Here is a 23,061-nt window from a genome sequence, read left to right as displayed (position 1 = left end):
ACAAGCCAATATGCAAAATATTTTTCTTTTCATTAAAACCCATCATACAAAAACTGTCATCCACATCCAGTGAGAGAACTATGGAGACTGAATACAAATCAAAACTAGTATTTTCACCTTTAGAAGAACTGCACAGGTTTAACTTAGATCAGATTGCTTGCTGTCTTGGAGAGAGAGAAAAGAGATAAGGGGGGAGAAAATTGTGGAACACAAGGCTTTGCAAAGGTGAATGTTGAAAACTATCTTTACATGAATTTGGAAAAATAAAACACTATTAAATTAAGAAAAAATGAATGTCTAAAATTCAGGGAAATTGCCAAAGCTGACAAGAATCTCATGTCTGTCATCACAAATACTTATTTTTAGTCAAATCTAACTTAAGTCTTTGTTGAAAACAGCTAATACTCTACCTGAGGAATAAAATTCTCCTCAATAATAAAATCTAAGAAAAATTAAGAGGCTAAAGAAATCAAGATGAAGATAGAATTCAAGATGCTCCCCACCACAACTGACAATATTTTATCTTAAGAAAAAAATAAAAGATCTTAACTAAGATCTCAGGAAGACAGTAAGGTAACAAAGCCTCTCTCTTCCAGTACATATCTCCTGCCTGATGTGAACTAGGACAGTCAGACACACTGGAATAATAATAATTATCATTATCCAATAATCAGTGATTGGCATTTAATGTCACCAAAAATACCAAGAAACAGATCTCAAGGTTACAAAATCAAAGACGTATGGAAAATAACAATCAAAAACAAGGATGGGAGAAAACAGAGCATAGAAATCTGTAGGTAAAAATAGGTAAAAATTAGAAGTACTGATCCACTGCAGCAATACAGAGACAAAGCTAACTCAGGAAGCCATTTAAGGTTAACTACTGCTATTTCTGTCTATAATAATACTTCCCATATTGACTACAACTATTGTGTATCAGTTTCAATATTACTTTGTGACACGGTGAGAACTACTTTTGATTTTCCAAAATTCATTAAAAATAATTTCTTGCCATACTCTTTAAGTGAAACTTTATTATTCTCCAAATTAAGCCCAGAATGTTTCTCCTGTTTTAGAGAAGTCAAAGAGAAAAGAAATTTTAAGAACTTTCACGAAAAGCCTCATTCTATGTATATGTAACTGCAAAATAATATTTACCTCTTATGTTCCTCAATACAAATAAAATTTCCACACCCTTTTTTTTTTTTTTAAATAATGGTCATATTGACATTCTAAGTAACAATAGTTGTATATAATTGTATTTATATAACATTTAGGCTTAGTTGTATAATATATAAATATATTTATATAATGCTTTCAGATTATCCAAGCAATTTATATCTAAGATGTCATTTGGCGGCATTTTTCTGTGGGGCTTCTTTAAAAAAACCTGTTTTATGGATCCTATCAGTTGAAGAATGATTTATTAAGTTAAGGTATATGAATGTAATGGAATATTATCATTCCATAAGAAACAATAAGTAGGATGATTTCAGAAAGGCCTGAAGAGACTTACATAAACTAATGCTAGGTGAAGTAAGCAGAACCAAGACAACATTGTACACAGCAACAAGATTATGTAGATGATCAACTCTGATGATTTGGCTCTTTTCAACAATGAGGTAATTCAGGCCAACTCCAACAGACTTGTGATGGAGAGAGCCATCTGCATCCAAAAAGAGGACTATAGGAACTGAATGTGGATCACAACATAATATTTTCACCTTTTTTTGTTGTTTACTTGATTTTTTTTCCTCTCATTTGTTTTCCTTTTTGATCTGATTCTCTTTGTACAGAATGATAAATGTGGAAATATGTTTAAGAAGAATTGTACACAAAATCTTTGTGGCAGCCTTGTTTTTAGTGGCTAGAAACTGGAAAATGAATGGATGCCCATCAATTGAAGAATGGTTGGGTAAATTGTGGTATATGAATGTTATGGAATATTATTGTTCTGTAGGAAATGACCAGCAGGATGAATACAGAGAGGCTTAGAGAGACTTACATGAACTGATGCTAAGTGAACAAGCAGAACCAGGAGATCAATATGTACTTCAACAACGATACTGTATGAGGATGTATTCTGATGAAAGTGGATTTCTTCAACAAAGAAATCTAACTCAGTTCCAATTGATCAATGATGGACCGAAGCAGCTACACCCAAAGAAAGAACACTGGGAAATGTAAACTGTTTGCATTTTTGTTTTTCTTCCTGGGTTATTTTTACCTTCTGAATCCAATTCTTCCTGTGCAACAAGAGAACTGTTTGGTTCTGCACACATATATTGTATCTAGGATATACTGTGACATATTTAACATGCATAGGACTGCTTGCCATTTGGGGGAGGGAGTGGAGGGAGGGAGGGGAAAAGTAGGAAAAGAAGTGAGTGCAAGGGATAATGTTGTAAAAAATTATCCAGGCATGGGTTCTATCAATAAAAAGTTATAATTATTTAAAAAAGAAGAAGAAGAAGAGTTGCACATGTTTAACATACACTGGATTACTTGCTGTCTAAGGGAAAGAAGCAGAGGGTAGGGAGGGAGAAAAATTTGGAACACAAGGTTTTACAAGGGTGAATGCTGAAAACTATTTTTGCATGAATTTTGAAAATAAAAAGCTATTACTTAAAAAAAAAAATCTTTTCATCATGAAGCACAAGAAAAAAATAAACCTGTTTTGCCTCATGTGAACTTTAGCCCATCATAATTTTTACATGATTTTTCTCTTAATTTTGTTCTTTCATCAGGATAGATATTCTCTCTACAGACAAAGACTGAAAGTTTTCTCTGCCTTTAATTGAGAATTTTCATCAGATGCCATGGCTGAAAGCAACCATTACTCTACGGTCCTGCATTTAATGAATTTGTTCAAATTTAGCCAGACTGGTCTTCAGATACCAGAAGTACAATCTATCACTTGACCTACTTGAAAGCCTTTTCAGTTTTACAAAACCTGATAGAGATTTTGCACTGCACCACAATAAGACACTGAAAGATAACTTTTTCTACAAGTATTATAATTACTGACATTTTGTTCAAACTCTTTTCTTACTTTTTATAGTATCCATATCACTATATTAGATATTATTCAAATTGTTGAGACAGTTACATTCCAAAATGTCTGTCACTTAACAACAGATGGCAGATGAGTTTCATACATGCTGCATTCACTTCCTAACCTAAGGAAAAAAATCTAGTTAGCAGACAATGGCTCCAGGACAGATATGTTACCCAGGTCTTTACTTTATCATTTTCTATGCTACCATCTTTTTCTATTTCAAGCAGAAGAGAACAAAATGATGGAATTTCCCAAGTCATCTTGTGATCAATTCATGATTCTTTTTGAGCTAAAAATACATCCTAAGAAGCAGAGGTGGAATCAAAGACCCTGGACTCCAGGCTAGCTACCCATCAAGAAAGCAACTATGGGCAAATCACTTCATCTCTCTGGAGTCTCTGTTATTTCATATATAAAACTGGAAGAAAAAAACTTGTACTGTTATCTCTCCGGTTTATTTTAATTCTAAAGTTTTCCATATACACTGACAATTATTTGTGATCTTCTGCAAAGAATACTTAATTTTTTAAAAAATAGATTTTTGACAATGTCTCCTTTCTTAAAACTTGGATTCTGACTCTCCATTTAGAAAATAAAATTTCTTACAGTGATAAAAATATTTTTAATGTCAAGACTCACAAAAAATTCTTTGCCATTATTTTCTGAACTATGAATTTATCATTTGATACTAAGTATCTAACATATATTAACAGCATTTTCCCCACTTTCACTCTATTAGGATACTTCCCATTAGCAGAGGCATGTCTCTGAAAATGGAGACAAAAGGCTGGCCGACAATATAATGAGCTGCCAGTTACTTCCCAGAAAAAAGGCAAGAAACACCATATGGTCTGCAATGCACAACTACAATTATTTTAATGTTACTCTTTTCTAGATACATTTTCCCTTCAGAGGTGATCTCTGATCAGGCATCAAATCTTGACTTGCAATGAATATACAATTTTAAAGTGAGGAGAAAAATTCCAGGCAGCAGCTCAGTTCCTCACCATTCTCAAAGCCTATGCTATTTACTAGACTTGCACAGAAATAAATGAAAAAAAATCATTTATTCAGACGTGAATAAGTGAGCTGGAATACTCTAAATGCTAAGACTAATTAGTTACTTCATTGATCTAAAAAACAAAAACAAAAACAAAAAAACCCTGGAGACATTACACACTAATTTGCTGTCAATCTGTCTGACTCTCCAGATTCTTAAATTCTAAGGGTTCATTGTGTCAGAGTTTCCTGCTGCTACTTTGAATTGTCCTAAGAATACCACTACTTTGATCTTTACTGTTTAAAAGTTTCCAACTGAAATACTTCAGGAAAAACATCATAATTCTAGATTTTTTTTAAGTAATCATAGTAAAAAAATAGTAAAAAATACACTATATATTCTTAAAAGTTTTCATTTATGCACCCAACATTAAAACCTCAATTTTGAATTCTTCAATAAAGCAGGCATCTACTGAGATTAACTAGTCTTATATGTTATTCCAGTCAGTAATTATGAAATACAAATATAATTTCCAGTACTGATGCTAAATTTAAACCATAGATCAATAAATACTTGACTCAAAACATAATGTGCTAAAGAAAACATATACTGACAAAAATAAATGCTCAATATTATAATTCTGATATGCCCAACTATTCAATGGTATGAATTACACCTAAAAAAAAGGCCTATTATTAAATCATTCAAAACTAAATTTTCTACCTAAAATTGGTCATTTGGATATTTTGCCATTGCTCCTCCATAAAAGCTGTTTGAAAAAAAAAATCATACAACTTATTGTGTATCTAAGTTATATTTTAATATATTTAACATCTACTGGTCATCCTGCCATCTAGGGGAGGGGGTGGGGAGGGGGGTAAGAGGTGAAAAATTGGAACAAGAGGTTTGGCAATTGTTAATGCTGTAAAGTTACCCATGTATATATCCTGTAAATAAAAGGCTATTAAATAAAAAAAAAAAATCATACAAATAAAAAAACCTATTAAAATCTGAAAAGCAAAATTAGAAGTCACATTTTTATAGACAATAATTAAATACCCTACTCTTTTTTAACAAGGCATAATAAAAAATGCAAAACTTATAACCAACAAAGGCCATTAAATATTTTAAACATGATATTTGAACAAAGCATTCTATTATTTTCTTTTCAAAAATTGTGCTTGTGCACACACAGTTATAGAAAGAATTTGGAATTCATAAAGCTTTTCTTTTTTATTCCAAATACCCAAATGAAAATAATGTTTCATTAGATTTCAAGTAATCAACAAATTAACAAATATTCTTAGAACTGAATAGTCCAAGACTTGCATGTAACAAAATACAAATCTGCATATCCTGCCTCTTCTGCACAAAAGTCTCAACTCTATTGTTTTGGGGGTACACAAAGTTCATCTGTCCTATGTCTCCTACTGTTAGACTATTTTCAAGAAAAAGATCACAATCTAAGTAGTTCTCACAGATCAGAAAATGCTTTTCTTTTTTCTTCTACAAGTTTAATAAGATATGAAAATTGTTGGTAAAAATCCAATATATTTGTCAGATAAATCCTTTTATAGCATTCAATGAAAATGTTATGACAATATAGCATATTCTATTAATGCTTTTATCTAGAGAATTAAACATGTGACTATTACTATTATTATTATATATAATTAGTTTAAAATATATCTAAAATCAAATTTAGGGGTATTAAATGTGTCTTAATTTTGTTTCCTTTTTAAGTACTAACAATGATAACTAATTATTCATAATTCTACATATATTTTGTACAATTTCAAAAACATTAACAAAATACATTCAACGAATCTCCTTGAACACTCCTCCACAATAAATAGGCTGAGAAAATAAGCTTATTTTCTTCAAGTGGAGAAGAGAGCAATGAAGCATTTAATTCTAAGATACTCAAGCAAGGAATCTGTCTTCCACCATCTAGCCCAATCATCTAGAAAGGCCCCAGCCTATAGATTACCTTGAATTAACTCTCAAAATGTTAATCTTTATACTTAACAGGCAGCTAGGTAGCATAGTAGATATAGCACCATTACTGAAGTCAGGAGGATTTGAGTTCAAATCTGATCTCAGACACTAACACTTCCTATCTGTGTGAACCTGGGCAGGTCCACTTAACTCCAACTGCCTCAGCCAAAAAAAAAAAAAAAAAAAACTTTATACTTAAAAAAGAAAGGGGAGAAAAGGATAGGAGAGTAGGAAATTTTTTCCATGCAAGGAAAACCATAAATTTGTCCTCATAAAGGATAACTTCTTTGTTCCTAATTCACAAATTTAAAAATGTTTAAAGCAACAAAATCAAGCAAAACCAAAGAAGGGGTAATCAAAGATCTTCACTCCCTGTTACCTGTCTCCGCTCCCTCCGAGATAAGGTGCTACCATGGAGAATTCGCCAAAGTGTCCGTGCAGCAATCTTTGTATCAATCCACAACAACCGAAAGCCATGATAATAGTGCTTCAACTCATCCACAACCTTTTGAACAACTGATTTCTTCACAGGCACCTCTACAGTGGGACTGTAGACTGGTCCACCTTCTTCGAGCTTCTTATTTTTATCCTTAATAGTCTTCAGGGACTTTTCTACTACCGAGTCATCTTGAAGGGGACAAGAAGAATGCAAGCACCGCACAGAAATGTGTGGAGGTTTCAGAGAGTGCAAACTGGAAAGAGGCGTCCATGATTCAGAAGATCTTATTACCATATATGTCTGTTCAGGTCTTTTAGTCCAACAATTTAAGTGATTACTTTTGAAGGAAATGTAAACAGGGTGGACATGAGTGCAACAACCAAACTTAATATTCCTTTAAAAAAGAGAGAAAGAAAACAGTGAGCAATCAAGGAATTTAATTTATGATCTAAAAACTAAATATGTTCTATGAATTGAAATACACCATTACTCAGTCAAAATATATCTCTATACCATGATATATTATAGCCTAAAAAAAGATTTCTAAAACAACCATAAAAGATTTAGATCTAGAAACCTAAAGGTTATCTAGTATAACCCACACATTTCTTCAGATTTATTGATTTTATATATATATATATATATATATATATATATATATATATATATATATATATATCTTTTTTTTTTTTTTTTTTTTTTTTTACTGAGGCAATCGAGGTTAAGTGACTTGCCCAGAGTCACACAGCTAGAAGTGTTAAGTGTCTGAGGCCAAATTTGAACTCAGGTTCTCCTGACTTGAGAGCTGGTGCTCTATCCACTGTACCACCTAGCTGCCCCAGATTTACTGATATTCTTTGAAGATAGTGAACTAGTTGAAAAGATGCTCCAAGTCATTATTAATCAGAGAAATGCAAATTAAGACAACTCTAAGATACCACTACACACCTGTCAGATTGGCTAAGATGACAGGAAAAAATAATGATGATTGTTGGAGGGATGTGGGAAAACTGGGACATTGATTCATTGTTGGTGGAGTTGTGAACGAATCCAACCATTTTGGAGAGTAGTTTGGAACTATGCTCAAAAAGTTATCAAACTGTGCATACCCTTTGATCCAGCAGTGTTACTACTGGGATTATATCCCAAAGAGATTATAAAGAAGGGAAAGGGACCTGTATGTGCACGAATGTTTGTGGCAGCCCTTTTTGTAGTGGCTAGAAACTGGAAACTGAATGGATGTCCATCAGTTGGAGAATGGCTGAATAAATTGTGGTATATGAAAATTATGGAATATTACTGTTCTGTAAGAAATGACCAACAGGATGATTTCAGAAAGGCCTGGAGAGACTTACACGAACTGATGCTGAGTGAAATGAGCAGGACCAGGAGATCATTATATACTTCAACAACAATAGTAGATGATGACCAGTTCTGATGGATCAGGCCATCCTCAGGCTGAGATCAACCAAATCATTTCTAATGGAGCAGTAATGAACTGAACTAGCTATGCCCAGAAAAAGAACTCTGGGAGATGACTAAAAACCATTACATTGAATTCCCAATCCCTATATTTATGCACACCTGCATTTTTGATTTCCTTCACAAGCTAATTGTACAATAATTCAGAGTCTGATTCTTTTTGTACAGCAAAATAATGTTTTGGTCATGTATACTTACTGTGTATCTAAGTTATATTTTAATATATTTAATATCTACTGGTCATCCTGCCATTTAGGGGAGGGGGTGGGGGGGGTAAGAGGTGAAAAATTGGAACAAGAGGTTTGGCAATTGTTAATGCTGTAAAGTTACCCATGCATATATCCTGTAAATAAAAGGCTATTAAATAAAAAAAAAAAAAAAAAAAAAAAGAAGATAGTGAACTAGTTTTCTTTTCCTGTTTTTTCTCTCCCTGACAAGCACTGGGAAACTTACTCATCACACAAATTATCTTAGTAGGCTCTCTTCTTTCTCTTATTATATTTCTTCTTTCTTCTTATTATAAACAGTTTGTGATACTGGAAAGGTTCATTCTTTGAATGTTTGATAGAATTCACTTGTAAATCCATTTCATATTGTGTTGTTTCCTTTGGGAGTTGCTTTATTTTATGTTAAAGTATTTAAGATTCTTATTCTGAGACTGCATTTTTTTTTTTTTTTTTTTGGCTAAGCCAATTGGGGTTAAGCAACTTGCCCAGGGTCACACAAATAGGAAGTATTAAGTGTCCAAGGCCAGATCTGAACTCAGATCCTCCTGACTTCAGAGCTGGTGCTCTATCCACTACGCCATCTAGATGCCACCTAAGACTGGATTCTTTAAATTCTTTACTTGTTGCCCAATTAATGTGGCTGTTTTATAATTGGGAAATATTTGAATTTTCTTTCATCAGTTTTTGATATGTAAGCAAAATGTTTTCTGATATTTTTCTTTAAAAAAAAAATACCTGTGTAAAGTGGCTCTAACCAAATAATGTTAAAAATCAGTTAAGAAAACAACTAACTAAATACTAACTAACTGTTTGAGGTTACCCTGAAAATCCCTTCTTGAGTCAAGAAATAAATCATTTTCTATTACCATAAAAATACCATATCTATACTATTAAAAGGACATTTTGTAGTCTCTAGCCTCCAAGGTGACCTGTTTACAAATATTTGAATTGCTGGTTCTATAAAACTAGAAGAAAAAGAATAGACAGAAGTGGTCTGGTTGGCTGGTTAAGCTAAGATACCAAGGAAGACAGGATTGTGGGATTGATCTACATTTAAATAAGAGATTTTCCTCTTCCTCCTAAACTTCAACCCCCAAAAGTACAAATTTTACAGCCAATTAAGTAAAAACTAAATGTCTGATTCTTATGAACCTTTTAGCCTCCAAAATATCCTCCTAACTCAATTCTTTAAAAAAAAAAAAAGGGGGGGGAGGGGTGTTGGGGGGGAGACTTTTCCTTCCATAATTTGGAATAAAAGATAAAATTCCTGTTTGAAAGCTTTTAAATGCTTATAAGTTTTTAACACTAGGGAATTATATTCAAAGTATAATCAGTTAAGTATAAATGGTTCAGTCTCATCTTCCTCAACTACTCATCAGTTAGTATCATAAGACCAGCACTTCCCAACCCCATCCCACTCTCACCAATCCAGACTCTCTTACCTGCTAAATGTGGCAGTTTTTGACATATCCAAATACACTGCCTACAGATTTTACCACACTTTCTAAACCTTTCAAGTGAAATCAATTAGTACTTTGATACTTGACCTCCATGCAAAATTGGTCACAAGTTATTGATAAATAAAAATGGAAAAATTATGTTCAAAAGCAAAGAATAAAAGACCAAAAACTTGTTTAAAATACATACACACACACCCATAAGTTTCACATTTATAGCTTATTAACACTCATAATGCTTTAAAAGTCTTTTCCTCATCAGAGGATTCTGGGAAGATGGTGGAATAGGTTGGTAAATTTCAAGCTCTCCAGATTTTACACACAAATAGACCAAATCTGCACCTCAGGGTGAACAAAGACTGGTGAAAAATCCACAAGATTTGGGGCAGAACAGGAAGACCTCAGGCCCAGAATTAATCTGAATAAAATGCAAATACCTCCAGGCACATTCCTCAGAAATGTCTTATGGGGAGTCCAAGATATGAGTGGAGCCTCAGCAGGAATCAAAGAGATATTCACCTCCTGGATATTGTCTGTAGACCAGAGTCCAGGAAAACTGAGTGAACCTCAGCTGATTGGGAACATACTGAGTAAGAAGGAATCAGCAGCTGGTGATTGTATGGGGCAGGGATGCTGCTAGCTGTGGGCATTTGCAGAAGGGTGAGACTCTTGGTTTGGGGTTCCTGAACAGAGTGGAGAACTGGAGAGAAGCTTGAGGCATCCCTTCCTCTCCCTCCCCCCCATCAGGGTTGCTTACACTAATATCTCTTTATTTGAAAAAAAAAAAAAAATCAGTAAAGAGAACCCAACCATAGAAACTTACTATGGGAACAGGGAAGATCAGGGTTCATCTTTAGAAGACAATTAAAAAAAAAAAAAAAAAAAAAAAAAAACTTCCACCCCAAAGAATAACATGAAATGGGTCCTTGTCCAGAGAGAGTTTATGGAATTCAAAAAAGAATTTAAAAATCAAATGAGACACATTGAAGAAAAATAAAAGATAAAAAACCATCCAAGAAAAACAGAATTATGAAAAAAGAAGTTAATCAATTAAGAAAAGGAAATACAGAGTCTCAAAGATGAAAATAACTCTGAAAATTAGAATAGGGGAGGGGAGGCCAGTGAAGCTATGAGACCACAAAATAACAAAACAGATTGTAAAGAATGAGAAAACAGAACAGAATGTGAAACATATGAAAAACGACATCTCGAGAACAGAACAAGAAGAGAAAATTATAAGAATAATTGGATTGCCCGAAAGTTATGACCAAAAAACAATAATGCAAGAAATAACCCAAGAAAATGGTCCTGGAGTTCTAGAACATGAGGGAAAAGTAGGAATGAAAAAATACCACTGATCACCACCTCAACAAGATCCTTTGTGGAAAACACCGAGGAATATTATTGCCAAATTTCAAAAACCCCACATCAAAGAGAAAATTTTGTAAGAAGCAATTCAAAATACATTGGAGCTACAATTAGAATTCTACAGAACTTAGCAGCAGCCACAATAATACACCACAGACCTTGGAATCATATCTAGCAACAATCAAAAGAACTAGGCCTGCAGCCAAAAATATCATATTCAGCAAAATTATCTATAATATTAAACAAGAAAAAAATGACATTCAATTAACTTGCAGATTTTCAAAACTTTCTACCAAACCTGAATTTAATAGAAAATTTAACATATAAGAATCAATACCAAAGACTAATTTCAAGAACTCAATATGGACAAATTGTTTTTTTGTTTTTTTTTTAACATGAGAAATGTATACTATATGTTTAAGGTTGACATCAACAACAGAAAGATTGAGACAGAGTTAAAGTAAAAATAGTAATTGCATCATACAAATGAGATACAGAGGAAGAATAGACACAGAGGAATTTAGACACGAGAGGGCTCAAAGTTCTGAAAACCTATTCATATCAGGAATGGGGATGTGTGTACGTATATGAATGTATATATGCATAAATACTCCACAATTTATTCAGTCATTTCCAATTAATGGATGTCCATTTTGTTTTTTGTTTTTTTCTTACTACAAAAATGCTGCTAAAACTATTTTGAAATATGAGGCCTTTTTTCCTTTTACTTCTTTGAAATATAGGCTTCCACTAATGTGAGGAACAGCTTTTATAAACTTCACATAAATTTAATTAGTGATTGTCAAGTGACTGTCATGATTTCTGTTATTCAGGGTACTTATTTGAATGTGTATACTCGCCGATTCTCTATTACCTGTTAACAAAAATAATGAAATTTCTACTTAAAACACTATAAATTAGTTTTTATAAGAGTAAAATATTTAAATTTCAAAGAATGTGGCACTTTTTTCATCAGATGTTATCAATTTCTTTAAAAAGTTGAGAAGTAATTTGTAAAATATTTAGAGAACCTTAGGCTTTCTAATGATTAAAATTTGTTCACTGCCACTGCCCTACAATGCAATAGAAACCTTATAATGAAATTAATTTTTAATTAATCTTATCGCTAAGCCACAGATTCAGAATTCAGCACTTCAATGTGAATTTTTAATCAAAATATGAGGCTGCTATGCAACATGGATCATGAAGTACAGTAGATGAAGGCCTGCAAAAAGATTCAATTTAATGTATTTTGCAAGAATCATGATTATAATCATTTTTCACTGATTTTAATGGTCACATTTTATGCTACCTACCATAATACTAACTTGAAGGAGATATGAGGAAATAAATTTCAATATATCAAAGGCTATTTCAGATAATTTTTTTAAACTAAAAGTAAAATCTAAAGAAAAATAAATTTAGACTCATCTTCTCTATGATAACCTGATAACATCTATTAGGGTCACAGAGGGAACTGAGCAACCAACTATATTCAAAGTTACAATCAAGTCTCACTATGTATCTCTTTAAAAATTTTATTTTTTAAGATACTTGAGGTTGGGAAAAATTAAATGCCCCTTTCTTTATAACAAATCATTATTAGAGTTCTTATCACTGAAGTTTCATTTAAAGTTTCATAATTAGTGATCACAGTATTAATATTTTAATCAAAGAGTTTTGATTTAGAAAACATCTATTAATTATTCAACTAGGAAATATAAAGAACAGCAAAAGTATTTTTGTTGAAGAAAGCCTGAGAAGTGGCAGTCAAAATTTTACTAATTCAATCTAATTATAACAAAGGTCATTCTAAATAAGAGACTTTTTAAAAGAACTGTTTTATTCAATCTAATGAATATATTAAAAATAAATGAAGGGAAATGTTTAACAGCCTTACTTTAAGGAATAGATATGATAATTGCCAATTTTATGTTCACAGGTCATTTAAAAATGTTTTCTTTTGAATAGTTTTAAATGCCTATAAAATTATCATACTATTAATAAAGTTTTACTAAGTAAAAATAAAACGTGGCCCTGTCTCATGAATTCTTTAACTATTGAAACTACAGCATAAACACCTTAGAAGGCCATCCCAGACCTAGGTAGGAAAATCAATCTGAAACTGTGTGACAAATCAGGAACTCTAATTTGGATTGATACTGCTTTCCCACCATATCCTTCAGAGAATCAGAAAGTATATCAGAGGAATTAGTTAAAAATGTACACCAACTCTTCTGCCTCACCCTGGGAATTATATGAGATATTAGAAATACCTCAGGTATGTGCAAGGTAGGTCAAGGCTCTTACATCTTTCACAGAAGTGAAAATTGCATTCTATCTCTTCTCACCAGAGATCAACAGCCCTAAAATTCCTGGGTCTTGTATTTATGGGCTATCCTAAGCATACACAACTGATATTCTTTAGAGTTTCCCCCAAGCAGAGAAATACATTAATACTAAACCAGATACTGAGCCGGCATATAGACTATTAAGTGCTTGGCATCAGAAAGCCCCAAGTTCAAATGATGAGGCCTTTGATACTTACTGTGTCTGTGACCACTGGCAGTTCTCCAGGATCTTTAGACTCCTGTTGTCATCCAATCCAGCCCCATCATTCTACATGAAGCAGCCAGAGTCCCAGCAAATGTAAATGACTTGCCTAAGGGTCAGAGAGGTGGCGCCTGAACCATCCTCCTGACTTCTGAGCAAAATCTCTATCTCATGAATTGGTGGAAAGAATTCCTACACTAAGAACATCGCAAGAGAGAAGTTGTTTCCCCAACAAAACCCCTTTTAGTGATGTTTCTTGTTGTTTCTCTCCCAAAGAGCATAGCGAACATCAGGAGGGTGACATCTGCATGACAGCAGGGCAGAGAGAGGCAAGGCCTCTCGTCTCACTCTCTTCTCCAGGTATCCAAGTTAAGGGACGAGACTTTGGTCCTTTAAAATTAAAGTGTTTCCCCTTAAAATGATGCCCATTCCATCACTAAAGGCTGGAGAAAAGCTGTTAGAAGAGATGGCTCTACTGACCACCACAAAAACATTAATCTAGAGAAGGCAGAATCTCAGAGTTTCTAGCCACAACTGAAAACAATTGCTACCATCTCTCAGCTGAACTACAGATTTGTCTATATTCAATGCATGGTTGGAAAAAAAAGGGAGAGAGGGTACAGTCTCCTCTAGAAACTGGTATGGTTCTACAAAATCTCAGACTATATTTGGGGGCTAGGATTCATGAAAAAGAATGGTAAAGACAAGGCTTGTCCAGAGACAATGGGCTGAGCTGCAGGTGCCGTTTCCTTTCTACAACAGACCCTTGAAAAACTCCTTCTAAAAAGCATAGTGAGGAGGCTGCTAGATGGCCCAATGGACAGAGCACTGGCCCTAGGGTCAGGAGGATCTGACCCTCAGACACTGACCCATCCTGTTATTTGTGTGCGACTCTGAGCAAGCCATTTAACTCCAATTGCCTCAGCAAAAAAACATTAATCATTAATTAATTAATTGAAAGGATAGTGAAGCCATCCTTGCCAGATTATAGCAAAGACCCACAAATGCAAAGGGCTTATGGAAGGTATTCCAGCCCCGGACATTTTCTTGGACAAGCTGTAAAAGTTCTCTCCAACATCTGTTCAACTCTCCTGTTGGACTCTATCACACCACCAATGCAGCAAATGTTAAAAATGCAGTGACACCTCTTACCTGAACTGAGGCTAAGTGAAGTGAGTAAAACCAAAAGAACATTGTGCACAGCAACAAGATTATGTGATGATTAACTGTAATGGACTTGGCTCTTTTCAACAGTGTGGTGATTCAGGCCAATTCCAATAATTGTGATAGAGAGCTATCTCCACCTAGAGAGAGAACTATGAAGACTGTGGAATGAATTTAACAATATGGTATTTTCACTTTTTTTAATTGTTTGCTTTTTTTTCCCTTTCTCATTTTTTTTCCTTTTTAATTTAATTTTTCTTGCGCAGCATAAATGTGGAAATATGCATAGAAGAATTTCACATTTTAACCTATATTACATTATTTGCTATCTAGGGAAAAAGAAGGAAACGGAGGGAGAAAAATTTAGAATACAAGGTTTTGAAAGGATGATACAGTATCGAAAACTATCTTTGCATGTATTTTGAAAAAAAAATGCTATTGTCAAATTTTTTTTAAAAAAAATTTTTTAATAATCTTTTAAAAAATGCTAAATAGAGCCAAGTTCAATGAGATTTTCTAGAAGAGTTAAAGAATGGATGAGAAAAAATTGAGAAAAGAAATGGAGTCATGATGAAAATACTGAAAAAGAATAGAGTCTGAATGCACATCAAAGCATCCTATTTTTCACTTAACTTTTTGTTTTTTTTTTCTTTTAGTGGCCATCTTTTTTGAAAACATAACTAATATGGAAATATGTTTTGCATGATTGCACAATTATAACCTATATCAAATTGTGTATTGCCTCAAAAGGGGAAAATGAGAGAAAGGAAGAAAATCTGGAACTCAAATTTTTGAAAATGCTAAAAATTATCTTTATGTGTAATTAGGGGAAAATAAAACGGGGAAAAAAGAAATGAGCAATGTAAGAAAATTCTGAAAAGAGTTAAACACAGAGTTGAAATGAAGGGCTGCTTCAACTGAATAAAAAGGGCAGAGATGGCAACCATGGAGAACATGGTTGATGTTATACAGATCATGAGTCAAAGCACGCGTAAAAATATGTCTAACTGAAAGAGATAATCAAGGAAACTACATTTTGCTAACAGATGCCATAGGAAAAAAAGTAAAATAAAAATATTTTATTGCAAATTTCTCCAATAAAAGTTTCATTTTTCAAATATATAGGGGACGGAGTCTAATTTAAAAAAAAAAAAAAAAAAAACCTTGGGGAAGCTAGGTGGCACAATGCATAGAGCACCATCCCTGAAGTCAGGAGGACCTGAGTTCAAATTTGATCTCAGACACTTAACACTTCCTGTGTGACCCTGGGCAAGTCACTTAACCCCAATTGCCTCAACAACAACAAAAAACACACCTTATACATATCAAAAATGACAAATAATGGAGGGATGAGGAAAAATAAGATGCATTAATGAACTGTTGGAAGAGCAGTGAAATGGTCCAACTTTCTAGAGAATAATCTGGAACTATACGCAAAGAACTAAAAAGCTGCATATCCTTTTATCCAGCAATAGTTCTAGGTGTAATCCCAAAGAGATTAAAGAGATCTCTAGAGAAACATAATGAATTCTTAAGTGCCAACTTTAGTATAATTGTCTTATTTTCTTTTTTTTTTTTTTTTTTGGTGATATGGCTAATATGGGAAATACATTTGGTATGACTTCACACACACACACACACACACACGGACATATTGTTTGCTTTCTCAGTGGGTGGGAGAGGAATAAGAGGAATAGAATCTAGAACTTAAAATTTTTTAAGCATGTCAAAAATATTTTTTTAAATAAATTTTCTCTCTTGGAATTTTGTTTTGTCAATGGGAGGAGCCAAGATGGCAAAGAATAAACAAGATATTGCCTGAGATCTTTCTGATTTTTCTATCAACACTAGACCAAGCCACTGAACAGATTTAAGAGTGACAGAATCTACAAACATTCGGAGTATACTAATTTTTCAGGTTAAAAAAAGTCTGTTTCAGCTGGGCAGGGGGGAATGCAGTCCATAGAAGGCATGGTGCAGCGAAGTGCAGAGTGGGCAAGCCCAGTACACAGAGGCTCAGCGCAGGGAATCTAGCAAGAGGCTCTTAGCCAACTACAGCAGCATTGGTTTCTCTGTCCTAGTTCAGAAGGCCAGATCAGCAGAATAGCTGTGAGACTTACAAAATGCACCTACAGAAAGCAAATTGTGAACCTCTGCACTCCAACATAATAGGTGGGACAGTAAGGAAGGCTGCAGCACCAGCACTGTGAGTGAGAAGCCCCTGTTGCCCTGTAGAGGAAGATCAAGACAATCTTCTCTGTAGTTCTGAAAGGAAAACCAATACCTTGGAAAAGGAAATACAGAAATTGACTGCAGAAAAAAGCTCATTTAAAAATTAGTTTGATGTAATAGAAAAAAACATAATGAAGAAAACAACTCCTTAAAAAATGGAATTGGCAAAAGAAAAAAAAACATCCATTATACAAAACAAGTCTTTTAAAAGTACAATTAGCCAAATACAAAAAGAAGGTAAAAAAGCTAACTGAAGAAAACAATTCACTAAAAATCAGAATTGGACAAATGGAAATGAATGACTCAATGAGAAATAAACAAACGAAATCAAAAAGCTAAAAAAATAGAAGAAAATGTACAACACCTAACCTGGAAAACAGATTCAAGAAAGACAATCTAAGAATGACTGGACTATCTGAAAACCAGGAGGAAAAAAACCAACATAGACAATATCTTTGAAGAAATCATCAAGGAAAACAGCCCTGATATCTTAGACTCAGAGGGTAAAACAGTCACCGAAAGAATCTACTAATCATCTCCTGAAAGAGATCCCAAAATGAAAACCCCCAAGGAATACTGCAGCTAAATTCTAAGATTATCAAATTAAGAGAAAATACTGCAAGCAGACAGAAAGAAACAATTCAATTATCAAGGAACCACAATCAAGATTAACCAAAACCTAGCTATTTCCACATTAAAGGATCAGAAGGTCTGAAATATGATATTCTGGAAGGCAAAGGAGCTTGGATTACAACCAAGAATCAACTACCCAGCAAAATTAAAGTATTATATATTTCAGGGGAAAAGATGGACATTCAAGGAAATAGGATATTTTTAATGATTTTAATGAAAATACCAGAGCAGAACAGAAAATTTGATTTCCAAATACAAAACTCAAGAGAAGCAAAAAGGTAAATGAAAAAAAAATTTTTTTAAGGTTAAAATGTTTACACCCAGAAGAAATGTGTAACTCTTGAGAACTGTATCTTTGTCAGGATAGCTATAAGAGGTATATTTAAATAAGTTGACTTTAAATGTGATGATATAAAAAAGAAAATAGGGGTAGATGAGATTTTACTAAGAGAAGAGGAGATTGGAGATAAGATTGGGTAAATATGGCACATGTAGAGGCACAAAAGATGTATTATACTTGAGGGAAAAAAGGGACGGGGATGAGCATTATTTGAACCTCAATCTCATCAGATTTGGCTCAAAGAGGGGATAACACGTGCACTTAGTTTGGTATAGAAATTTGTCTCATCCTAGACGGGAAAGAGGAAAGGAAAGGGGGAAGAAGCTAATACAAAAGGGTGCAGAAGTAAAAGGGAAAAGGGATTAAGATTGAAAAAAGGCAAGACAAATTGAGGGAAGTCGCGGTCGTAAGCAACACACTGGCAAGGAGGGAAAGAGTAAAGAGAGAAAAGTATAACTTGCCGCCACCACATGTACCCTATCAAACCAACTTTCACCCGAGAACACATGCTAATAACACTACACCTCCTCACTCTACTAATTATTTCCATCTGCCCCAAATTCATTCTTGGCATTACATACTGCAAATATAGTTTAACAAAAACATTAGATTGTGAATCTGAAATTAGGAGCTGGGAAAAATAGGATGGCAGGAATTACAGAATTAGTAATCTTAACTATGAATGTGAATAGGATGAATTTTCCATAAAACAGAAGCAGATAGCAAATGGATTAAAAAGCCAGAATCCTATGCTGTTTACAAGAAACACATTTGAAGCAGAGATACATACAGAGTAAAGGTAAAAGGCTGGAATAGAAAATATTATGCTTCAGCTGAAATAAAAAAATTAGGGGTAGCAATCCTGATCTCAGATCAAGCAAAAATAAAAATGTATCTACTTAAAAGTGATAAGGAAACTATATCTTGCTAAAGGGTACCATAGATAATGAGGAAATATTAATAACTAAACATACAGAGAACTTGTGAGTTACAAGAAGAAATAAACAGTAAAACTACACTAGTGAGGGATCTCAACCTCCCTCTTCTAACTAGAAAATAAATAGGAAAGAAGTTAAGGTGGTGACTAGAATTTTAGAGAAGTTAGATATGATAGACCTTTGGAGGAAACTGAATAGGAATAGAAAGGAATATATCTATTTCTCAAACAGTACACAGAATATAAACAAAAATTGACAATTTATATCACAATTACATGCAGCAAGGCAGAAATAGTAAATGCATCCTTTTTAGAACATGATTCAATAAAAATTACATGTAATAAAAAACCATGGAAAAACAGACCAAAAAATAACTGGAAACTAATCTAATCTTAAAGAATGAGTGGGTCAAACAACAAATCATAGAAACAAGAGATAATTTCATACAAGAGAAGGACAATAATGAGAACACATACCAAAACTTATGGGAGGCAGCCAACATAATTCTTAGGAGAAATTTTATATCCCTAATTGTTTACATGAATAAAACAGTAACGATTGATGAATTGGTCATGAAACTAAAAAATCTAGGGAAAAAAATTTAAAACCCCACTTAAATACCAAGTTCGAAGTTGGGAAATCAAAGGAGAGATTAATAAAATTGAAAAAGTATGAAAACTATTGAACTAATATATAAAACTATAAGAGTTGGTTTTATTTTAAAAAAAACTAACAAAATATATAAACTTTTGGGTAATTTGACTGGAAAAAGGAAACGAAGAAAACCAAGTGACCAGTAGCAAAAATGAAAAGGATGAACTTGCCATCAATGAACAGGAAATTAAAGCAATAATTAGAAGTTATTTTACCAAACTGTATGCTAATAAATCTGATAATCTAAGTGAAATGGATGAACACTTATAAAAATATACACTGCCTGTTTGTAGCAGCTTTTTGTAGTGCTATAGAACTGGAAATAGTGGATGCCCATCAGCTGGGGAATGGCAAATGACTGAATAAGTTATGGTATATGAAAGTTATGGAATATTGTTGCTGTATAAGAAACGATCAGCAGGATGATTTTAGAGAGGCCTAGAGAGACCTAAATTGATTCTGAGTAGAACAAGAGAACATTGTACACAGTGGCAACAAGATTATGTGATGATTAACACTAATGGATTTGACTCTTTTCAACATTTAGGTGATTTGGGGCAGCTAGGTGGTGCAGGGGATAGAGCACCAGCCCTGAAGTCAGGAGAATCTGAGTTCAAATTTGACCTCAGACACTTAACACTTCTTAGTTGTGAAACCCTGGGCAAATCACTTAACCCCAATTGCCTCAGAAAAACAAACCAAAAAAAATCAAAAAATCAATGAGGTGATTCTAGGTAATTCCAATAGACTTGTGATGGAAGTCTACACACCCAGGGAAAGGGCTGTGAGGACTGGATGTAGCTCACAACATAGTATTTTCATCTTTTTTGTTAATTGTGTTTTTTTCCCCTTTTTGATCTGATTTTTCCTGTGCAACATGATAAATATGGAAACATGCAGAGGAGAATTGCACATTTAACAAACTTGCTGTCTAAGGGAGGAAGGTGAGAAAAGGAGAAAATTTGGCACACAAGATTTTGCAAGGATGAATGATGAAAACTATCTTTCCATATATTCTGAAAATAAAAAGCTATTATTTAAATTACAAATATAGCCCAGATTAAAAGATGAGGAAATAAATTAAAATAGTCCCATTTTAGAAAAAAGAAATTGAACAATCCATTAATGAACTCCCTAAGAAAAATCTCCAGGGCCAAATGGATTTAGAAGTGAATTCTACCAAATATTTAAAGAACAATTAATTCCAATACTATATAAATTATCTGGAAAAAGAGAGGAAGAAGTTCTACCAAATTCCTTTTATGACACAGATACCTGTGCTGATACCTAAACCAAGAAGGGCCAAAATAGAGAAAGAAAATTATAGATTTCCCTAATGAATATTAATGCAAAAATCTTAAATAAAATATTAGCAAAGAGATTACAGCAATTTATCTCCAGGATATGGCCAAGTAGGATTTATACCAGGAATGCAAAGCTGGTTCAATAACAGGAAAACAATGAGCATAACTGATCACTAACAGAATCATGATTATCTTAATTGATAGAGAAAAAGGTTTTGACAAAATAAAACATCCATTCCTATTAAAAACACCAAAAAGCATTTTCCTTAAAGTGATAAATAGCATCTACCTAAAACTATCAGCGAGTAGTATATGTAACAGGGGTAAACCAGAAGCATTCTCAAAAAGATGAAAGAGGAAACAAGACTGCCCATTATCATCACTACTACTCAATATTGCACTAGAAATGTTAGTTTTATCAATAAGGGAAAAAAAATAAATTGAAGGAATTAGTGTAGGTAATGAGGAATCAAACTTATCTTTCATTGTTAATGATATGATAGTATACTTAGAGAATCTACTAAAAAACTACTAAAAACAGTAACTTTAGCAAAGTGGCAAGATATTAAAATAAGCCTACATAAATCACTGGCATTTCTATAAGCTCCCAGTAAAGTCCAGCAACAAGATAAAAATAACAATTCTACCTAAATTGATCTACTTATTCAGTGCCATACCAATCAAACTACCAAGAAATTACTTTATAGTATTAGAAAAAGTAACAAACATCTGCAAGAACAAAAAATCAAGAATTTCAAGGGAATTAATGAAAAAAAAAAATGCAAAGGAAGACCACGTAGTCTAGCTATACCAGATCTAAAATTATATTATAAAGCAGAGTCAACAAAACCATTGGTACTGCCTAAAAAATAGTAGTGGATAAATGGAATACATTAGATTTACAACAAAGACTATGGTAATCTAATTCCCTATTTGACAAAAATTGCTGGGAAAACTAGAAAATAGTATATTAGAAACTAGGCATTGACCAACACCTAACATTCTATATATTCCAAGATAAAGTCGAAATGGGTTCAAGACTTAGACATAAAAAGAGTGATACTATAAGCAAATGAGGAATACAAGGGATAGTCTACTGTAACGTTCTGACTTTATTGTCTCCTTCAGTCTCCCAGTCTGTGCCAGCAGTCTCAATCAGTCTCTGCTCTTATCCAGTCAGCCAGTCAGCAATCTGCACATCCAAATGTAATGTCCTGCTTTCTAGAGCCCCCAAGTTGGGGTGACAAAACATACTACAGCTTTCTAGAGCTCCCACACTGGGGTGGATTAAAATATAGTGTCCAGTCTAGCTCCCTGGAGTATATAGGGACCAGCCTGAGTCCTTGGTCTTAGTGGAGAAGTGACGAAGGCAGGAGAACCACCATGATGCTGGTTGAGTCTTCTCTCTCATGGCTGAGTTTGTCCCCAGTGTATAAACTCTATTACAATTAAATCAATTCATCATAGTGAGTATAAGCCAATCATTATATCACTATGGAACCATTATTTGTTGAAAGATTAAATCAATCATATTGAACTAGAAAACTATTAATCACTATTCTAAACTAGATAACCACTGTCTTATCAATCTCACTGAGTTAACACCTTGTAGTAAGAATCCTTGCCTCAAGTATATTTCTCCAGTGTTCTGGCCCATTACAGTCTACCTCTCAAATCTCTGGAGAAGGAAGTAATTTATGACCAAAGAAACAGAGAACATTGTGAAATTCAAACTAGATAATTTTGATTATATTAAATTAAAAAGGTTTTATACAAACAAAACTAATATAGCCAAGATTAGAAGGGAAGCAAAAAACTGGGAAGAAATTTTTACAGTCAATGTTTCTGATAAAGGCCTCATTTCTAAAATATAGACTATTCACTCAAATTTATAAGAATACAAGCTATTCCCTAGTTGATAAATGACCAAAGAATATATAAATAGACAATTTTCACATGAAGAAATTTAAATCAGGGGCAGGTAGGTAGCCCAGTGGATAGAGCACCAGCCCTGAAGTAAGGAGGATCTGAGTTCAAATATGGCCTCAGACACTTAACACTTCCTAGCTATGTGACCTTGGGCAAGTCACTAAACCCCAATTGCCTTGGGGGGGAGAGGAGGAGAAAGAAAAGAAAAGAAAGAATGAAAAAAAGAAAAAAAAATGCTCTAAATCTACTGATTACAGAAATACAAATTAATACAACTCTAAGGTA

At 33.5% G+C, this 23,061-nt stretch overlaps 1 protein-coding gene across 3 annotated transcripts in view; it reads right to left on the bottom strand.

Annotated features, from left to right (window-relative positions):
• Positions 1-23,061, bottom strand: part of LETM1 (leucine zipper and EF-hand containing transmembrane protein 1) — an 85,744-nt gene that overhangs the window by 44,867 nt on the left and 17,816 nt on the right. For all 3 annotated transcript variants that reach the window (XM_012552379.3, XM_031942469.1, XM_031942470.1), the window contains one exon: positions 6,436-6,889. In XM_012552379.3, coding sequence (XP_012407833.1) covers positions 6,436-6,889 — 454 coding nt within the window. The remainder of the gene's footprint in view (positions 1-6,435; positions 6,890-23,061) is intronic.

The sequence above is a fragment of the Sarcophilus harrisii genome, chromosome 6 (assembly GCF_902635505.1).
Source record: "Sarcophilus harrisii chromosome 6, mSarHar1.11, whole genome shotgun sequence".
Taxonomy (NCBI): domain Eukaryota; kingdom Metazoa; phylum Chordata; class Mammalia; order Dasyuromorphia; family Dasyuridae; genus Sarcophilus; species Sarcophilus harrisii.
This window is presented reverse-complemented; position numbering and strand designations above follow the sequence as displayed.